The following is a 20,894-nucleotide window of genomic DNA, read 5'->3' on the forward strand; positions in this document are numbered from 1 at the left end:
AAAGAAACAATTAATAATTAATAAATAAATAAATGAATGTAAAGGAAGGTAAGATAAAAATGGTTGAGTTTCTTCTAATTGGAATTGGGGAGTGGAATTGGTAGTGGAATTGGTAGTGATGGGGGTAGGTTTGTTATTGGTATGCCATGGATTGGTGACCGCTTTGGTTGTGATCTCTTTCCTTTGCGGTCGATGGCCAATTTTCGAAGGCACTTTCATTCAACGCATTCACTATTTCCTCACTTTCGGCGCTTACGATTACTTTCTGTAACTAACTCTCTCTCTCTCTCTCTCTCTCTCTCTCTCTCAATCATTCATTTTCAAGTTGTTTCACTATTCCTCAATCTCTCCCTTTATAATCTCTCTCTCAGGCGTTTTGTTGGCGCTGTTTTTGGCTCTAAGTGTACCAATGCTGTTCTTTCTGTTGAATATTATTGCTGCGATCGTCCCAATCCTCTCTTACAGGTTTCAATTTTGATTTCACCTTATTATTCCCATTCTTTCAACTATTGATTGTCAATTGTGATCATAAATTGGTATTAATGTATTCTAAATCTCAAGATTGGTTTTCATTGTGATTCAAACCATCAATCAATTTATTTACTTCTAAAGTATCACACTCTCTCCTATTTAGTACTTCAAGTATGTAAATCCTTCTCAAAATTAGCCGTTTAATGTTTCGGAAATGATTAATTGAGTTGATTTCAATGTAAAATTAGTATCATTTCCTAAAATACCCTTATTAATTGTAGTACCCTTGTTAATTGTGGTTAGTGTAGTAGTTAAGTTGGATGAAATTCAACAAATAAGAGTATAATAGTGGAAAAAAAAAGTTGCATTGGTATTCTAAAGTGACAATTATTTTGAGATAGAGAAAAAATGTTAAAGACAATAATTTTGAGATGGAGGGAGTATCTATTTAGTCCTACTTAGTAAATATATCTATGTTAGTCTTAGAGTATGAACTATGAACAAAGGCACAACACTATATCCGGTAATAATTTGAGAAAATGAATGATTTGAACGAAATCATATGTGCCAGTGTTGTGTCCGTGTTGAACACACCTTTGATCAGGGGTATCGGTGCTACAAAGGTCTTAGATACTAACATGATGAATTTTCATATACTTTAGTGACTACTTATCTATTTTCACATATTGTTGGGACTGAATTGGAGAGAGAATGATACTTTAGGGACTGAATTGACAGATTATTCGACCAAATTGTGTGACTCAGGGGTCTGTTTGGATTGACTTATTTGTGCTTATCTACTGACATAAACACTTTCTGAAACTATTATGGATTTCTTATAGAAATAGCTTAGTGCATGTCGTAACCTATTTACATATTATTTTTATAATTTCTCTAGGATAGCTTATGAAAACAACTCGGAGCTTATATGAAAACAATTTGACTTTATTTTATCCTTTGTTGTAGAAATAACATACTTATACATAAGAAGTTATATGATCAACGCTTATACCATCAGTGTTTAATTAAGTTGTTTATCCAAACAGGGGCATTATACTGCATGAATTTGTTATAAGAAAATCTTAGAACATTTTTTTTAAACATCATTTTGTGGCGTTCTCTGTTGGTTTGATAAATAAATTTGTGTTTATTGCAGATCATATATCTTGTGATAATCAGCTTTACATATTATTTTGCCGTCAACTCTTCCTTTGCCTATATCCCTGGATACTATTTAAGCGCAACTCACAAGTAGGGTACCCGACACGGCGTTATTGTACTCTTTCCTTGATTTATGTATTCTTCAGCATTATGCATTATTCTATCCTGAATTCTGTTAGACCTTAGGTACACAAGCTTCTTCGCTGCTGCTGTTGGAATTCTGCTCTTTCTTTTGACCAGCTTTACTGATCCTGGGACAATAAAGGCTGAGAATGTTTCTCAGTATCTTGCTGCTTATCCCTATGATAATATCATTTTTTCAAAGAAAGAATGTTCCACTTGCAAAATTCCAAAGTGAGTTTGCTGCCAGTGTTAAATTTGGTGAAATATTAGTTAAATCTATGTATAATATTGTCTTAATTTTGTTTGCAGACCTGCTAGATCAAAGCATTGTAGCATTTGTGATCGATGTGTTGCACGATTTGACCATCACTGTGGATGGATGGTTAGTAATCGTTGAAATTTTCCTTCTTTATAAGGATACTTAAGCGACTCTTAATAAATAAATCATCTGTTTATTTTAGATTTTACTAAAAGCTGTTTGACTTGCAGAATAATTGCATAGGGGAGAGAAACACTCGATATTTCATGGCTTTTCTTTTATGGTGAGCTCTATATGTGGTGCATCTGTTTGTTATTGATATGTTTTCTATCAGAAAGTGGAAACTTTTTAGAACTTCGCACAATGAGTGCACAAACGCACAGATTGACATAACTGTCCTCGTCCTACCGCGGACTGCCATAATACACAAACGCACAGATTCCCTTTTTGTTGGGGTTGCAATTGGGATTTTATGTGATGGGATGGGAGAAGTTGTAACATAATGTGGGCGTTGTTTTATGAGATGGTTTCAAGACGCAAACTTCCATAACTCAGTCTCTTAAACTCTGTGCTCAGCTTTCAAAGATAATGAAATTGTAGACTTAAATCAGAGACATGATGAAATTTGAGAGTTTTCCATCTCCTTCACATTCACTCTGTCTGCGCTCCCTGCCTCTGTGGTCCGCAATATCTCTACCAACTCCCTTGCAATTTTAACCCACACAATTTGGTGCACCTTTTATGGAGAGCCTTTTTTTTTTTTTTTTTTTTGAGGAAGCAACGAAGAACCTGCTATAACCGGTCATATTAGGAGGTCCGCGTTGGACCTTAAAGAAAGGGGACCATACTAGGGGCTCTTGTGAAATTCAATTTTAGGTGTGAAACAAAAATCCCCATAAATTGTGTTTTTACTTAAACTGTTTACCTTCCATATATTAGGTAAAGTAGATATTAAAAATCTAAGTCATTTTTAATTTCTCACAGTACTACAAATTTTAGTTGCTGATTTCCGCTCTGGCATTGATATCCAATACAGTATGCATTTTCATTTTAGGCTCCATTCTTATTTGTGATTTTTTCGTGTCTTGTAGGCATTTCCTTCTATGTATGTATGGAACAGTTCTCATAGGTTTAATTCTCGCAGGAAGACTAAAAGAATTAAAAGTTGTCTATATTCTAACAGGTAATATAAATTTGGAGGTAAATATTTGTCTGAAGATTGAATTGTATCTTACTGTTTTTGATTCTTCTTTTTTTATCGTAACTTTGCAGTTTATTATGGAATTGAAAATTCGTTTTGGGATTTAGCTCCCCATGTTGTACAGGTGAGGTTTTTCTTACTTGTTGATTGTCATGTATTTCTATTTTTTTTCTTCCTATTTTCCATTTTGTGGTCAATGATATTTTATTATCATGCAGTGGTTATTGGGATCCTACAACACTCAGATTCTGCTTATAGTTTTCGTTGCAATTGTTGGGATGCTGTTAGGTGGATTCTTTGGTTACCATGCAAAGCTTTGCCTTAGCAACACTACCACTAATGAGGTACTTTCTACATCTGGCCTTGAAATGACCGTGTCAGTAAATTCTAGTAAATTAGGAGGATCCAGAAAGTAGCAAGCCATACCCTCTTTTGTTCATGCAAAACAAAAACCCCCATAACATCAGTGATCTCATTACTATGCCTATAATTGGTTTGAGTTAAACATGTATGGATACCGCTGTGTCCATTATGTGTAAGAAAATGCTAAGCATAATACATGATTTGGAAGTTGGGCATCAACCGAGATTATAGAAAGATATTTACAGTACAACAAATTGACAGCTTTGTTGGAGCTTTCCAGTTTAAATCCTGCTGCAATTTGATGAGAACTAGATTATTTGATCTCTGTTTATATGTATGTGTGTTTTCCCTTTCTCTGCATCTTGTTTGTCCAATAGTAGCAGAATCCTTACTTTCACAACCCTACACAAACTGTGGCCACTTGAATTCAGATAGAGCCATTTATACAGTTTTGCTGGTTTGTGAATGCAGATTTGCGTAAGTACCATTGCTCTAGGTATTTTATCATTATCCAATATACTTTGTGTTAGTGGTTTATTTAGAGGGGAAATAGCGCTTATCAGAAGCATTAGTTATACCATGGACATGGAACTCAATGCAACTAATGGCTTTTTTCTGTATTGCAGACCTTCAAGTGGCAAGACTACATGAACTGGCAGAGAAAGTTAAAAGAAGCGCAGGCTAGTGCCGCAGCGCTAAAACAAAGTATCAGTGGAATGAACAGTGAAAAACAATCGTTGTCGAGCAACAAATGGAGAGCATTCTTTCGAAGATCACCTCTAGAGGATGTGGTAGTTGTTAAGAATAATGTTTACAATAAAGGTTTCTTGCACAATATTTGGGAGATTATTTCCCCTCTCTCTACAAGGCAGTCTTTTACGCAAACAAAGTTGAAATCCAACTGAGTATGCTCCTAAGATGCGTTTCCTTTTGGCTATTAAAGGTCTTGGTAGCTGGCTAGTTGCACATAAATTTGAATGGGCACGTCTCTCTACTGTTTAGACTGCCCTATAAATCATTGTGAAAGCCAGAAATATGATATTAATTTCATCGAAGGAGTTCAGGACTAGTTGTAGATTGATTTTTTTTTTTTTAGTTCTTGTGTCTGCAGATGTGTTGGTTGTGCTGTAGCTGTACTGTTTCATATTAGCAAAAGTAGAAAGGTTTACATATGCATTTTATACCTGTAATGATTGATTTGGCTTATTTCAAAGTAAAGGTGCATTCTAAACAATAACTGATAATGTCAGTGGAGCTATCAGCTATGCACGGTCAATTGATGTTATGACGTTTACATTAGATTATAGTCTTTTTTATTTATAATAAAAGAAGGGGTGGTAGTGCTAGAATGGTAGGATCATGAAGGATTCTGATTTGTAATTGTCTTCCTTGCGGAATTATCAATGAGTAAACCTTATTCAGAGATATGGCTCCATACAGAGGATGTGAACATTTGCGAAATTGTCATTGAGCCCTTGCGTGAAAACACGATCATTGCCTCGGGATTTCCGAACTGCTATATGCGGGTATTGCAACAAGAATAAGATCTGCAAGAGGGCTGGGTTAAAAATTGCCGATTTCATCACATATTATCAATTTGGTGAAAAATGAAATGATTGAACAATCTGCTTGTTTAATAGAATACAGCTGATAGTGTATTTGTCAGATTATTTATTTATTTATTGGTCAAAGACTAATATTCCATTCATTCAAACTGTTAAAAGGCCAAACGTTGCACCATGTGTAGACAACTTCCCACTTTCAACGCAATGTACATAATTACTGCAAAATCAAAAAGCTTTAAGCACTAGACTTACTCCTGCCATATACAACGACAATATCATAAGTACCTTGGAAAACAAAAGAATGAAACTAGACGTCATCAAAGGACACCAGCAAGCAAAGTACATTGCAACAATAGCATAGAAAGTTAAACTGTGATACCAAAGAGATTAGCCAAAAACCTAAAGCACAAGAGAAACATCGAAGACTAAAAAGTTAAACTAATATGCGCACTACATGGTAAAAGATTGGCACTTATGTGGCACGCATGACCGAGAATATGTGGCTCGACGAAGCTGACAAAGGCAACGTTGTTGCAAAGTGATGCACTTCCGATCGGTTTTGAGACAAAATATCATTCAATCTAAATAACATGGGGTTGGTTTGTTTGCATGTTTGTTTAAACAATAAACTCGATATGATCAAAATATAAGCGGTCTAATTTGAATTGACTTTTTTATATCCAAAGTACAACATGTATATCCAAACTTAATTCAGCGCACACACAAACCACTTAATTCGAAATTAATAGTATGATTATTACATTACCAAATTAAAAATAAGTTTAAAAAGTAAACAAGTTGTTGCTCCAATTGTGGCTCTAGCTTTCACATGGTCATCAAATCTTATCTTATATAAAGACAAGTTTTTCTCGTCCTACTACAACTTCGTCTTTGAGCTTTTCACCCATCCTTTCACGCCCTCCTTTAAACCACAGAGGATGAGAGTTCCAGCTAAAGCCGTCAACTTCTGTCCAATAGGGACTCAACACTATTTGCTCAAGCTTGTGGGCACATTTTAGAACATTCTTAACAAACTCAATTTCATACCAATTGCCAACACAACCTCTCAATTCAATAACCCTTATATCATCATGAGATAATATCTCAACATCCCTAATATCTTTTTGATTTTCAAAGAACTCTGGAGCTAAAAACTGTCAACATTAAAACAGAACATGAATGATATTAATGTACCATCGAATGCAAATCATAACATCTTACAAAGTTATATTTGGAAAGATATTGGGTGGCAAAGTGCAATAGACACAAATTAATTTTGAATATAAGGATGTCCAATTGAATTGTATGTGGCTGTCAAAAGTGTAAATTTATTTACTGAACCAAGATCAAAATCAAAACAATAGCCATACATAATAAAAATAAAAAGCAAAACATTTGTCTTAACATGTTCACTCACCATGATTGAAAGTTTCTGCAAAAGAGGAGAAGCTTGAAGCATGTTTAAAATCCACAAAAGACCATAGCCCATGTCATATATAAACGAATCCGCGAAAAGGACGAGGTTTAGCTGTTTAAGACATTTGAATGGTTGAGTAATTTGTATGGAAGTTTTGACCTGAAAAAAAAAACTGTAAGATTCAAAATAAGGAGAAATGTAAGAATAAAAATAAAAAATATCTTCTGACTAACCATTGGAAATATTTCCACATGCAAAATCTCAAGTTGTGGAAACGTTGCACAGAGAGCAACAAATGCTTTAAGATCTTGTTTTCGTGAAATGGAGAATTTACCGCTCTTTAACATAGGAGTCTTAATGCTTAAGGTATCCAATTCACACTCTAATGAAGCAAGTCTTAGGCAATCTACTAAAAACAAGTTTGCATCCACCTTGAGATCATTGAATACCAAATCGCAGCATAAAACCTTGAGATGACATAAGGATGAACTTACTATCACAGGCAATGATTTGAGTTCACAGCAAATTAAGAAAAGCTCTTGAAGCCGTGGGCAATTAGACAAGAGACTTTCAAGGAAAGTTTCATCTAGTTTTGCACTTACAAGTGATAGAGATCTCAGATTTTTGAATGGAATAAAATCGAAATTGATGGGATTGTAAACAAGACAATTTTCAAGAGACAAATGGTTTAGAGTTGAAAGATTAGTCTTGGAAAACAAGGCAAGGTCAAATTTATAAGGATCGCGACGAGTGGTGCAATGTTTATAAGGAGTACCTAGAAAGAGTAGATCCATTCTTCCAACTCCCCTTTCAATGGCAAAACTTACCCATTGATCAATAATGTCGCTATGTTCACAATCTAAATAGAAGTTGACGAGGAAAGAATCGATAATTGTGCCCTGAAAGTTCTTGATAAACTGATCAACTCTCTCTACAAAAACACCCGCACACTTATCCAAATTGACTTGTTTATCCTCCGTATCAGAAGCATTAACGAGATAGCCGGATTGTAGCAGATCGTGTTCAGTGGTTCCAAGCATGAAGATGTCAAAGAATAGATCTCTCCTTACAGCCCAAAGCTTACACCACCTTCTAGAAAGTATACTGGTTTTCAACAAATCTTTCACAGATAACACTGTGAGGATATAAGACAAGATGTCATCAGACAACTCACTAATGCGATCATCCATTTTATTTATTTATAATCTGCAACGCATCAGCTTTTGTAAACAGATTCTTCTCGAAGAAGCCGAATGAACGATTGCAGTGGTCGGCAGCAATATTGTGTACTCCTAAACCTATTCTATATATGAGGAGGGTTTCTTTTCAGGTCCCTCAAAATTACAAAATTGTCCTTACTAATATATCCGGTAATGTCATTTTTTTAATTTTTATACATCTGCTAGATAATTACATCATGTTAACTTTAAAAATTTCGATTTTATTCCTCCGACCAGAACTGCTTTTTTAAAATTGTGTTTGTTACTCAGCTAGATAACTACCGGAAGTTCATTTTTAAGTTATAAAGATAAAATAAAAAATACACCCAACATCAAGAGTTAAACTACTCTAAAGTTAAACTAATATGCGCGCTACATTATAGCAATAACATTGATAAAAAAAAAAAAAAAAAAAAAACCAACATCAAAACACTACCACAAATAAAAGACACCCCATCCCAAGCATACTATACAATATACTACCCATTGCCAAATATGGACTTGGATCTCCCACAGTTACAGCAGGGTGTTGTAACTGATCTGGGTCGTCCGATTTTAAATGGGTGGTTAACATCACTTTCACTGTAAAACTGTGTTTAAATCTTAACCGTCAGATCTCAAATCTATGGCTGAGATCCATTACAGCGTGTGACTGCGTGGTATCTTTACAGCAGGGAATCTTGGTCCGCCAAATATCCTATAAGAAAATAATAGTCTAAGAGTCTAAAACTTGCGACGACGGTTGGAAATCATACCAAAACAAACACTAATTTAACAAGCAAACAACTACACCATCACTACACTAAACACAAACCAAATTAACCCCGAGAACAACTCTTAACACCGACTAGAAGAGGGTGAAAAGATCAACTAACCACAAATTGGGATCCTAAACTAAATCTGGACTAGAGCGAAAAAAGATAAACGCAATATCAATAATCAGGTAAAGCAAACGATATAGGATCCTAACCACACTGAATTGCTCCCTAGAGACGAAATCACATACACAACACATCCTAACCCAATGTACTCTAAACCAAAATAAGCAGAGAGACACAACACAACTGGGCATAGAGACGAATCTTAGCGCAACAAAATCACAACTGAAACAAAGAGAGAAAGGGAGCAAAGGCAAAGAGACACACGAGCCAAGCTGGAAGAGCACACACTCTTCTCTAAGAAGAAACTAAACCCTAACAGAGCTTAGGGAACTTAGACGACGCTGAGTTATGAAATTCTAAGTTTCTAACCAATGTTATCTTCTGAGAAACAATCACTAAGCTTTCTCCAAACATTGGCAGCTTCATCAGTCTACAAAATGCTTGTGGCAGCGCTAGCTGACACGCAATGACCGACTCACAAAAGCACCAACAGGTTTCATCTTTTCCATTTGTCCAAGGTAGAGGCATCATAGTAAAGTTCCTAAATAGATTATTTCTACTTTATAGGGACATAGTCATGGCACATGATCAACACTAAAATTTTTAACCTTGAAGCATTGGAAAGTAATTAGGAGGGAATGGTTTTCATCTGGGTGAGAATGTAGAGAAGAAAGGGGACGAAGGTGATAGAAGTAGAATTATTTACATCTGATACCAAATGAAATATTAAAGCAAAACATTCTTACTCTCAACCATGAATCGTATATCAACTTGAAACTAAAGAACCTAAATGCAAACTAACACAGAATAAAAGTAACATAATTAACTACTTTCAAAGGAGATTAACACTTCTGTTTATAGTTGATTTTGAATAAAAAATGCAAATATATGGTGTGATGCCTTAAATTCCATCTTCACCCAACACTAAAAAAGTGGTACTTAAAATCTAAGGAGCTTTGTGGATCAAGTATCTAAAGATAGAAAAGGCTCTAATTGTAAAATCTAATGAATTTTGGATGCTTGTGGGAAATGGGATTGGGAAGGAAGTGGTTTGATATTTCTACTTCGCATGAAAGACAAAAACTGATCAGGTAATTCTTCCAAAAGAGCTTGCACAACAGAGATCTGTCCTTCTGCAAAAACACAAGAATGAAATTTGATCAAATGAAATGATAAAAAATTGTTACCATGTTAAATATGTAAAGTAAAAAGTTTATTTTTATTGAAAAAGTATTTATTACAAAATAATGTTAATATATTTGTATTTTCAACTTTAAATTGAATGGTACATGGGCCGATGATAATATATCTCTAAGGGACAAAATGATTCTAAGAACTGAAAGACCATTAAACAAGTTACTTGAGAAGCAAGCAACTATAGTACTTACTTTGTACTTCTCTCATGGGGACAAATTGTACTATATCTCGTGCAGCTACACGACCAATAGAACTTTTTAAGCGAGGTCCATTATCAGTATCCAGTACCTGAAATAATTAAACCAAAGCACATGTTATTAGTACTCTCATACAACAAAGCATAGCATTGCCATGCTAAGGAAATTAAAGAAAGGAATAAGACCTCCATGCTGGTGGAATCAGCCCAACACCAACTATAAGTATCGACAGGGGAAGATCGGAAGCATTAACAACAGCATTTATTGATTCATGAAGATCCGTAACAATTCCATCCTATTAGAAGAACACCATGGACAATAAATTAGTATGCAGTTGTGAAAAACACATTTGTGCATGATGCTAGACAATTTTACTTGGTACTTATATCATTTTTGTAAGTTTCTTTCTTACCGTTATGATAAGCAATACATAGTACTTAGAGCTGTTATATGATGAAAGGGAATCTGCAGCCAGTTGTGCAGCCAAGTTTATAACTGGGCCAAACAAAGTGGGTCCTGATAGAGTCACACTTCGTAAAGCACTACCATAAGCATCCATTATGCCTTCAATTCCTTCCACCTAAACAAAAAAAAACTATATTTTAACTTTTTAAAAATAATAATCTAGCAAATTCATGATAAATTAATATATAATTGGTGCACAATTTTCAACATGCTCCAGTGAATAATAGAGAAATAATTATTGTACCAAAATAATAAAACAGAGAATTTCCCACCTCAGAGCTACCTGGAGCTCCTCCATTCAGATTAAAACAGTGAGATACAGAACCACCGTGTACATTTCCTCCAAATCCCCAAGCAGGAAACAGCTTATCAGAATCATAGAACTGAATAACTTCTCCAACCTCCATTATAACCTACACAAATTTTACTATGTTCATTAGGCAAGACACTGATAACATGAAATGTAGCCCAGATATGCAATGCGGACACTAGTTCTATACGACACAGATACTTGGATGCAGCAAACAAATCATTTTGATCATTACGACCAGATAGATGCAAAATCTTGTAAAGAAAGAGACATTTTGATCATTATTTATTAATGTGTACTCTGATAAAAGAGACATTGGTCACACTTCACTCATATAGAGCTATAATGCTTATATGAAAAAATTTAGAACTATAATGATGTTGGTGAATTGTGATCACAATATACAAAAAGATACAAGAAGTAGTGATCACCAGGGGAAGAATTTATTTTCTTTCAACGAAGACGATTATGTCATGCCATATTCATGATGTATCTCAGTATCTGAAAACCAATTTTTTTAAAAACAATTAAAATAATCAATTTTTTTCTAGAAATATCAGAATCCAATATGCATCCATACAGGATAGATCATCCATTTTAGAGTTTTCAGGCATCATAACATCACCTTATGTTATTCACTATAGAAGAAGTTAAAAAGATGCAAGGTCATGATCCTATAAAATTATCTGGAATAATTGTAAAATCTTGAACGTGATTAATTTATGTTTCACAAGTTGATGATTAAGAAATTAAGAATCTTCCATGACAAGTATCAATCTTACCTTTTGGTATGAATTTAACCGACCAGATTCATCGATGTAATGCAAAGAATCTGACTTTTGAGGATCTCCATTTGAAGCTGAAAAAACATTGAAGCTTTTCACAAACTACAAAGATGAAATTAGTACTAATTACTTCAGTGAATAAAACAATTGACACCTACCAGTGAAATCTATTGCCACCATGAAGTTCAGTTCAAATCCACTAGATATGTAATCAATAAAGCTGAATTGTTCCTTTTCTCAATATTGGTCCACAAAGAGTTGACCCTTCAGAACCTATAATGAAGAAATAATTCTATCAAGTGTCAGATTATAAGCAATAAGCATATCAAAACCAAAACTTAATTTGATATCATGGATCAATCAATGAACACCTTCTCTTGTCCTTTGCGTTTGGATGGCATGACAAAATTCACACCTTTTCTCTCATTGCATAGCTTTTCAAGGTCTGCTATTGTTTTCTGCATTTTACTGATGGCAACAAACTTTGATGTCACTTTAAAACAAAGACTTGAGAACTTTAGGCTCTACAAAAATTAAAGCAACTATAATTTGACATTACCCGATTAGTACATGATTGCCGCTGATATTGAAATCAAAACACTCGATAACTAATGGAGTATCCTGCATAGAAGTTGTTGAAATTTTTGAAAACTTGGTTAATTAAGATCTCCTTACATGAGAAAGTAATTAAAAATTGATTTAGTTGATATGCACCAACAATGTAAAGATATTTTACTTTGTGAATTGATCATATCGTTGGATTATTAAAAATATTTGAGTTGTGATTGGTTGGCAATGTAAATAGTTTTACAATGACGGTGCACAAAAAATAACCTCTAATGTTATTGTAATGCATATATGATTTAACATTAGACATGTTGTGTTCAAAGATCGCAAGCTTACTATACTTCCAAACTGCTGGAAATTAAGACAAACTGGTTTCCATTTTGGATTTAAATTTGTTGTCTATAACTTCAGTCTTGCAAATAGGAACAGAACCTCCACTCTCAACCATTCTTGATATCCTTAGAAAAGGATCCTACAAGAAAAAAGAAAATGACGAGTTTTAAAAATATAAATTATATATATACACTTAAGGATTTAATTCGTGTACACTAAGCAAATTATAACCGTCAAATTGTAACTACTTTTATAGTCATTAAAGTGATTGGTTGTAATTTTCTGACAGTGTAATCCTTTTACATTGTCAGCGCATACAAATTTAAATGTATACTTAAATATGGAACGTATATATATGTAGCAGGGTATTGAATATGTACACTTTTAGAAAAAATGTCTTTGTTATCCAAGCGAGAACAACGGAAGATAATCTCAACAGCACTCCTTGAAGCAACAGTCTCTTCAGCAAGAATGGTAATAATTCCAAGATTTCTTCGAACATGATCCTCTTTGTAGCTTTGAAGCTTTAAGGTTAAGCTTCGGCTTGGTTTGGTCACTATCTGTTCCATAGCACACACAAACAGAGACACTAATGTCACACAAAGTCCATAATCTTAATTATGCATGCCGTATGAGATTATTTATTCAATATACCAACATAGAAATTGCAATAATGAGAAATATTTGGGTTTTTTTTCAATTTAACATGGTTATCAATTGATGCTGATCTCTGATAAATTGCAACTGGCCTCTCCAATGAAATCTTGATCTTGCAGTTTTAGTGTCTGCAAGAAGTGACATGACACATTCAAGCTTTAGGTTTTCAAGTATAAATTTCACCATCACAATAATTATCTAATTTGATTGCCCAGAGAAAGTGAACACATATTTTAGAGCCATATCTAAACTTTTCATGTCTGCTTCGTTTTACCACAAATCTTAATCATTTCTCAATAGTCAGTATGAATTAAAAAAAAAAAAAAAAAATGAAATCTAAACTTGGATACGAGACCCCAAATAATATAAAGAATGAGTCCTTTTACTTGTAAAAGACTGTAGCTAAGTTTTTCCCAACTTAGATATGCTATTGTTATTACCCAATTATACACAAAAATATTAGCCACACACACATGTATGATTTACTATGAGTAAATACCTTAGTACACGACACAATGTTAATCAAGTCCGTCCCTCTGTTAGGATCTATTATCATATACATCTCGTACATTGTTCACTTAGTTTCAAATTCATATTCAATATTACTAACTTATTATCCAATTATGTCCCTCCAAATACCAATGAAGAGACTGATTTGATTAAACTTTTACAATTACAATGATCAAGCATTCCATAAAAGTTTTTATTGCAAACTAAATTACCCTGTAGCTGAAGTTATTAAAGGTAGAATTATTATAAGGTTGATAAACAAACAAACCTTAGTGGAAACGCCATAATATGGTGTCAATGTCATACACATGAAATCTGAAAGAAAGCAAAATAAGGGGGAGAGAGAGAGAGAGAGTTACATATAAATCAAATCAGAAAGAAGTCTTGTAATCTAATAGCTATATACACATGAAACCTTAGGAAGATGAAGGATAGCTTACACAAGTGGTTGCACAATCTCGAAATGAAATGCAATGTTAATTTTTTCTATCCATTCTGGATTCAAACAATTCGTTATGACTTCAGTGCTTCCTAATTCTTCAAATTTCCCATCTTTTTTTGCATATAGAACAAGCATCAGGGGAAAACTGTTTTTTGTTGTTGCAATTTAACCCTCGCCACTTTTTTTTTTTTTTGGGCTTATTAGATTCAATGGTCCCCTAATTAATTTTAAGTTTTCATTTTGGTCCTACAATTAATAAAATGTACGTTTTGATCCCTCACTTTTTCCTCCGTTTGCCAAATAAATCCTGACCGTTAAGTTTAACCCTCCAAAAGTCTATGGTGGAGCAACCTTAAGAGTAGCCCACCATAGACCTTATTAATTTTTTTTTAATTTAAACCGTTTGATCTGTTTATTTAAAAGGATGACCATTGGATTACGCATGTGTATTTTATCTTACAGTGAGTCAATAACACCTGATTATTTCTCTCTTTCTTCATCTTCTTCCTCACTCTTTATCAATTCAACTAGATCTGAAACAAAAATAAGTACAGAAGAAGCGTCAACGAACGAAGGTTTGGGGTCAACGAAGCAAAGGGATTGGGAAATGTAAGAGGGGGAGAGAGGAACGAAGGTTGGGTTGCGAGGGTTGAGTCTTGATTTGTACTGAGTGAGGAGATGATGAATATTGAATTGAGGGTTGAGTCTTGAATTGAGTTTATTGATAGAGATGAATTGAGGGAGAGAAAGAGAGAGAGGAACGAAGGTGGAAATTCAAGAAGCCATGGTGTTGCAACCTCAAGAAACAGTGATGTTGTTATACAACCTCGAAGTAGCAAAACCGTTCATTCTTCTAATTCTTCTTTGAATGCAGGACAAGGACAGTTTCATAGTCATGGTAACAAATCTTCATTACCTATGAATGAGAATTCCAAAGGTAATTTTAATTCTTATTAACAAATGAATTTGAGTGTTTGATTGTTGATAAATTTCTGATTTGTTGTTGATGAATTTTTGAATTGAAGGATTGTTGTTGTTGATTGTTGATGAAGATGAACAAGAACATGAGGGGAAAGATGAAGAAAATAAAAAATAAAAAAATTGACAGAAAGGGAAGAGAGGGACACGTAGAAGAGACTTAGGGGTAGAAATGGTTATGCTTTGTGGAAATTGAGTGGGGCTTAGAAAGATTGGAATGGCATGGACATGATTTTCGAAAATTGGAATGAGGGCGGGAAACATTTTTGGTCTGCTGGGATCAAAAACCCCAAAGCCTAAAGGTTCATGGTGCATGTGTTGTTGTTCATGGTGATGGAAGTGTGGTGATGAATTTTTCTTGAAGGTTGTTGTTGATGTGTAGTGAAGAAGTTGAGGGAAGAAGATAAAGAAAGGGAGAAATAATTAGGTGTTGTTGACACACCATAAGATAAAATACACTTGTGTAATTCAATGGTCATCCTTTTAAAAAACAAATCAAACGATTAAATTTTAAAAATTTAATAAGGTCTATGGTGGACTATTCTTAAGGTTGGTCCACCATATACATTTGGTGTTAAACTTAACAGTCCGGATTTATTTGGCAAACGGAAAAAAGGGTGAGGGACCAAAACGTACGTTTTATTAATTATAGGACCAAAATGAAAACTTAAAATTAATTAGGAAACCATTGAATCTAATAAGCATTTTTTTTTTTGCCAAGAAGTCTCGCCACTTTCTATTAGTAGATACAAATATATTTTTTTAAAGAAGATACATATATTTATTATTTTTATAACTTTAAATTCTTGTCTTTTAAATAGTTTTACTAAAATAATTATTTAATATTTTTTAGGTTGGCATATTATCTCAATCAAGAAATTTGAGCAGAGAAAATGAGTTTCTTTTTTTGTTTCTGCCAATTTTCTTCACACGTAAGAATAATCTTAGATCACTTAAAGGGTTTAAATCTAGAGAATTATTGTTGACATATTTCATAAGGCTGAGGCATACAAGTAAAATACGTTTTTGCCCCCTCGGCAGTTAACTGTCGAGGAATTCAAAATCGGCTGTAGTTAACTGCCGAGGAAAACCTCGGTAGTTAACTGCCGAGAAATATGTTTCATCAGATGAAACAGCCACCTCTTCCTCCTACACACTATTTTCATCATCAACTTCCATACCACTTCCATCCAATCCCCAAATCCAATATTTTTTTTCATCAAATATTGATCCAAAATCATTCAAGCATCAAGCATAGGAGGTATCAACACACTTTTGACGTAAAAAAACAGGTATTGAGCATTTTAATCCGTTCATTTTTTGGTTTTGTTATGGGTATCTACGTCAGTTACGTAGAACTCTGTCATGGGAATCCTAACTGCCGAGGAAAACCTCGGTAGCAAGGTACCGAGGAATACTTGTGAAAAATTTTCACAACGAACTGCCACTTTTTCAAAAAAAAAAATCTTTTGTTTTTTTTTTTTTTTCCGTTTTAATTCATTATGGCATTGATGTTTATGCATTAGTTAGTTGTTAATTCATATTTTTGTGTTGTTTAATTATAGTAATGGTAGAGAACGTGGAAGATGTTCAGGGAGAGACAAAACCAAATTTTGTTGAATTTTCCGGAGATGTCAAACCGCCTAAGGTTTAAGCGAAACCAAACATTAATGGAGCTTCAAAATATGTTGACTCCAGTGTCCTCCCACTTCAAGCCCACGAAGTTGACAAGGCTAGGTTTTTTTCAGACGACGTTAAGTCGAAAGATAGAGAAGAATTGCTTGAGTGGGCACGTCGTCAAGCAAATAAGGCGGGATTTACAATTGTTACACAAAGATCAAGCTTGATCAATCCAATGTTCCGCCTAGTGTGTGAAAGGAGTGGAGCTCACAAAGTGCCGGAAAAAAAAAACTGAAGCATGCGAGGACAGACTCAAGAAAATGTGGGTGCTTGTTCATGATTAGTGGATATCAAAGTAAGCAAACAAAGGAATGAGGATTGAACATTCTTAATGGAGTTCACAACCATGCGATGGAGCCGACTTTTGAAGGACACATTCTTGCCGGTAGATTAAAGGAGGACGACAAAAAGATTGTATGTGACTTGACCAAGAGCAAGATGCTTCCAAGAAATATTTTGATACATTTGAAGAACAAAAGACCACATTGCATGACAAATGTGAAGCAAGTGTACGATGAACGTCAACAAATATGGAAGGCAAATAGAGGTTGACAAGAAGCCGTTGCAATATCTAATCTCGAAGTTGGAAGAGCACAACTATACTTATTACTCAAAACACAAAGTGAAAGTACTACAATTGAAGATATCTTTCGGGCTCATCCAACATCCGTTAAGTTGTTTAAAAAATTTCCAACGGTTTTGGTTATGGACTCCACCTACAAAACCAAAATGTACAAGATGCCAATGTTTGAGGTAGTTGGGGTCACTTCGACCGATTTGACATATTCGGTTGGGTTTGGATTTGTGACACATGAGAAAGAGGAAAACTTTGTTTGGGTTTTTAAAATTGTTGCGTAAACTTCTTACGTCAAAGATGAATATGCCTACGGTGATTGTGACCGACAGGGATATGTCTTTGATGAAAGCGGTTGCAAATGTTTTCCCCGAAAGTTATGCAATGAATTGTTACTTTCATGTGCAAGCAAATGTTAAACAAAGGTGCGTCTTGGATTGTAAATATCCTTTGGGAAAAAAGGATGGGAAAGAGGTGAAACCTCGCGATGTTGTGGAGAAGATAATGAGGGTATGGAAAGCTATGGTTGAATCGCCCACTCAAGAGTTATATGCAAATGCATTAGTGGAGTTCAAAGATTCATGTAGTGATTTCCCACTTTTCAATAATTATGTCATGACCACCTTGAATGAAGTGAAGGAGAAAATAGTGAGGGCATGGACAAACCATGTGTTGCATCTTGGTTGCAGGACCACCAACAGGGTCGAATCGGCTCATGCTTTATTGAAGAAATATTTGGACAATAGTGTAGGTGATTTGGGTACTTGTTGGAAGAAAATACATGACATGTTGTTGCTTCAGTTCACTGCGATACAAACAACTTTTGGTCAGAACGTTAGCGTGTTGGAACATAGATTCAAAGATGTCACTTTGTACTCCGGCTTAGGTGGTCATGTGTCTAGATATGCTTTGGACAACAATGTTTTGGAAGAGACACGTTGTATGGAAACATTGTGCATGGACAATGACATTTGTGGTTGTGTTCAAAGGACATTTTACGGGCTACTATGTGCATGCGAAATTGCTACTAAACACCTTGAAGAGAAGTCAATTTTATTGGATGAGATACACCACCATTGGCATAGGTTACGTATGGCCGAAGAAAGTAACGAAGTTGATTTTTGTGTCGAGGTTGAGTTGAAGGCTATTCTAGAACGTCCAAAGAAACTCCATTTCCAAATGAAGCTTGAAGTCAAAGAGGGTTTGCGGCAGTTGGCATTTCCTGAAACCACCATGATGTCTCCACCGCCACGAAAAGTACCAACCAAGGGAGCCAAGAAAAAAGTGGACATTGCGAGGTCTAAAGGAAAAATTACATCGACTAGTCGGATCCCTTCTTCGTGGGAGATTGTTGATTTCCAAAATCCAGATAGTCAACTGTCACCATCACCAACAACATCATCATATAAAAGGAAAAAAGGTGCTCGTCTTGGTAAAACATCACTTAACCCACTTCCACCACCTTCTCGGTATCCAAAGCCTAAGGCTATCTCGGCTATGAGGCATATTGATTATATGTCACGCTTCATGCTTCCATTTATTAAAAAAGTGGTGGATGTTATTGGCGATGGACATTGTGGATTCCGGGCTATAGCCGAGTTCATGGGCTTGATCGAAAAAAATCATATCATGATTCGTACACATCTTATTCAAGAGTTGAAAGATCATATAGATGATTATGTTTAAGTATTTGCGGGTGAGGATCGTTATAACTACATTTTAAATGGCTTACATCCTCCTGCAAATACAAAAAGTTGTGCACATCTTGTTGATAAGTGATTGAATTTTCCGGACAGCTAATTATTACAAAAGGTGTGTGGTCGTGTTGACAAATCTTGAAGTTGGAAACTCGGAATCTTTTTTTCCCACTAAGAGGGCCACCACCGCCGGGTAAGCAAAATACTCTCATCATGTGCTTGGGGCAATTCTGAATCATTTTGTGCTTATTTATTTGAAAAATGGTTGTCCACTACCTCCATCATCTACGAAGTGGCACAATCACAAGAAAGAAGATGCGGTGACTTGGGAAGATGAGTATTTGGATCAACATGAGTTGTTCCGAAAGCTTACGGCTATTGAAAGTGGAAACAAATCGCCGAAACCACAAAATGAGTCAAACAAAGCGGCGCCTATTTTGTAGGACACTCCCGAAAAACCAAAGCAACAATTTGAAGTTATTGCGGAAGATGAGGAAGATTCTAATTCACTTGATCTTCCCCAATCACTTGGTCTTTAATGAGTGATTTTTTTGTCGGTGTTAGTCTTTTTTTTTGTAGAAATTACACCGACGTATATTTTGGGGTCGAAATTGTAACGCCAATTTTTTGTGGCCAATATATAATTAACATTATGTAATTTATATTGATATTTATGATAATATGACTTTTATGTGGTGAAACTAGTGCAATAATTATTTATTCGTTATTAATGTTTACGCATTTGATTTATTCGTTATTACATTTCATTTAATTTTGTTCTAATTTATGCTTCTTTTCTTAAAGCTTTTGTCAAGTGAAACATGTTCGAGGTTGCAAAAATTGAAGGCCGTGTTAGGTACTCCGCTTTTAAAAAGACAATTAAGGTTATAATAATGCCGACGGACTCTCTTGATGATTTGAAGACACAACTTAACACTTATTTTGAGTATCTTGGTGAAAATCAATATACACGTCACTTGTTTGGTCAAATGTCATGCATAGACCTATGAGAAGATAGAGATGAATACGCATGGAAAACGGCAAGCTATATGCCTTGGTTTATTAAAGATGATAGCGACGTCAAATTTATGTTTCGAAATATGGTGGAAAATAATATATTATATATGTATGTTCGTTCCATATGCAATTGTGATGAATGTAAGTAGGGATTTAATATAATCATGTGTAATGAGTTGTTTAATTATGGACATTTAATTATGGATACTTTGTAACATTTTGATGAATTTCAAACTTTTGTGTAATTTAAATCAAATGTCGGTTTGATTTAATTATGGACAATTGTAAAAGGAGTTTTTCTATTTACACCCCATGTTTTTCTGGTTACACCCAAATTTTCTTTAAAAAAAATTATAATACCAAAATTGCCCTTTTATATAAATTTTCTTAAAACCCTAATTTTATTCATTGTCAGTGAGTTTCACCCTCTTTTACCCCACAAAGCGATTGATCAAACAATTTGATGTTCAATATCAATCTCCATGAAAATTAAAGAGTGAATCAAAATATTTTTCATCCATACTCAATTGGATATAAGTGAGTGAATTTCTTCTTCTATTTGCTAGTTTCAATTTTTTTCTTCAACTGCACTGATGCACTGTACCATTACGGTTTTAATTTACATTGGCAAGGTTAACTTAAACTCAGTTTAAGTAGGTTCATGTAAACTTAGTTTACATGAACCTACTTAAACTGAGTTTACATGAACCTACTTAAATTGAGTTTACATGAACATACTTAAACTGAGTTTACATGAACATACTTAAACTGAGTTTACATGAACCTACTTAAATTGAGTTTACATGAACCTACTTAAATTGAGT

At 34.6% G+C, this 20,894-nt stretch overlaps 2 protein-coding genes and 1 pseudogene across 3 annotated transcripts; 1 reads left to right on the forward strand and 2 right to left on the reverse strand.

Moving 5' to 3' along the window:
- Positions 1-67: 67 nt before the first annotated feature.
- Positions 68-4,906, forward strand: LOC11430564 (probable protein S-acyltransferase 17). Of its 2 annotated transcripts, none has more exons than XM_013595054.3 (10): positions 68-267; positions 372-465; positions 1,628-1,722; positions 1,819-1,986; positions 2,065-2,137; positions 2,245-2,297; positions 3,106-3,197; positions 3,287-3,339; positions 3,461-3,559; positions 4,205-4,906. In XM_013595054.3, the coding sequence occupies exons 1-10, from the start codon at positions 119-121 to the stop codon at positions 4,481-4,483; spliced, it is 1,155 nt and encodes a 384-aa protein (XP_013450508.1). In that variant the 5' UTR covers positions 68-118; the 3' UTR covers positions 4,484-4,906. The 2 variants fall into 2 exon arrangements, with proteins under 2 accessions (XP_013450508.1, XP_003626344.1); XM_003626296.4 differs by having other exon boundaries at positions 69-267; positions 3,434-3,559.
- An 893-nt stretch (positions 4,907-5,799) lies between these two features.
- On the reverse strand, positions 5,800-7,849 carry LOC11430565 (putative FBD-associated F-box protein At3g50710). The gene is made up of 3 exons (XM_003626297.4): positions 6,794-7,849; positions 6,561-6,719; positions 5,800-6,297 (listed from the first exon to the last, which is right to left on the reverse strand). Exons 1-3 carry the CDS (start codon positions 7,748-7,750, stop codon positions 5,992-5,994), a joined length of 1,422 nt encoding a protein of 473 aa, XP_003626345.1. The 5' UTR covers positions 7,751-7,849; the 3' UTR covers positions 5,800-5,991.
- A 1,642-nt stretch (positions 7,850-9,491) lies between these two features.
- On the reverse strand, positions 9,492-15,489 carry LOC11431322 (protein BONZAI 3-like; annotated as a pseudogene).
- Between the last annotated feature and the right edge of the window lie 5,405 nt (positions 15,490-20,894).

This window comes from Medicago truncatula, chromosome 7, assembly GCF_003473485.1.
Source record: "Medicago truncatula cultivar Jemalong A17 chromosome 7, MtrunA17r5.0-ANR, whole genome shotgun sequence".
Taxonomy (NCBI): Eukaryota; Viridiplantae; Streptophyta; class Magnoliopsida; order Fabales; family Fabaceae; genus Medicago; species Medicago truncatula.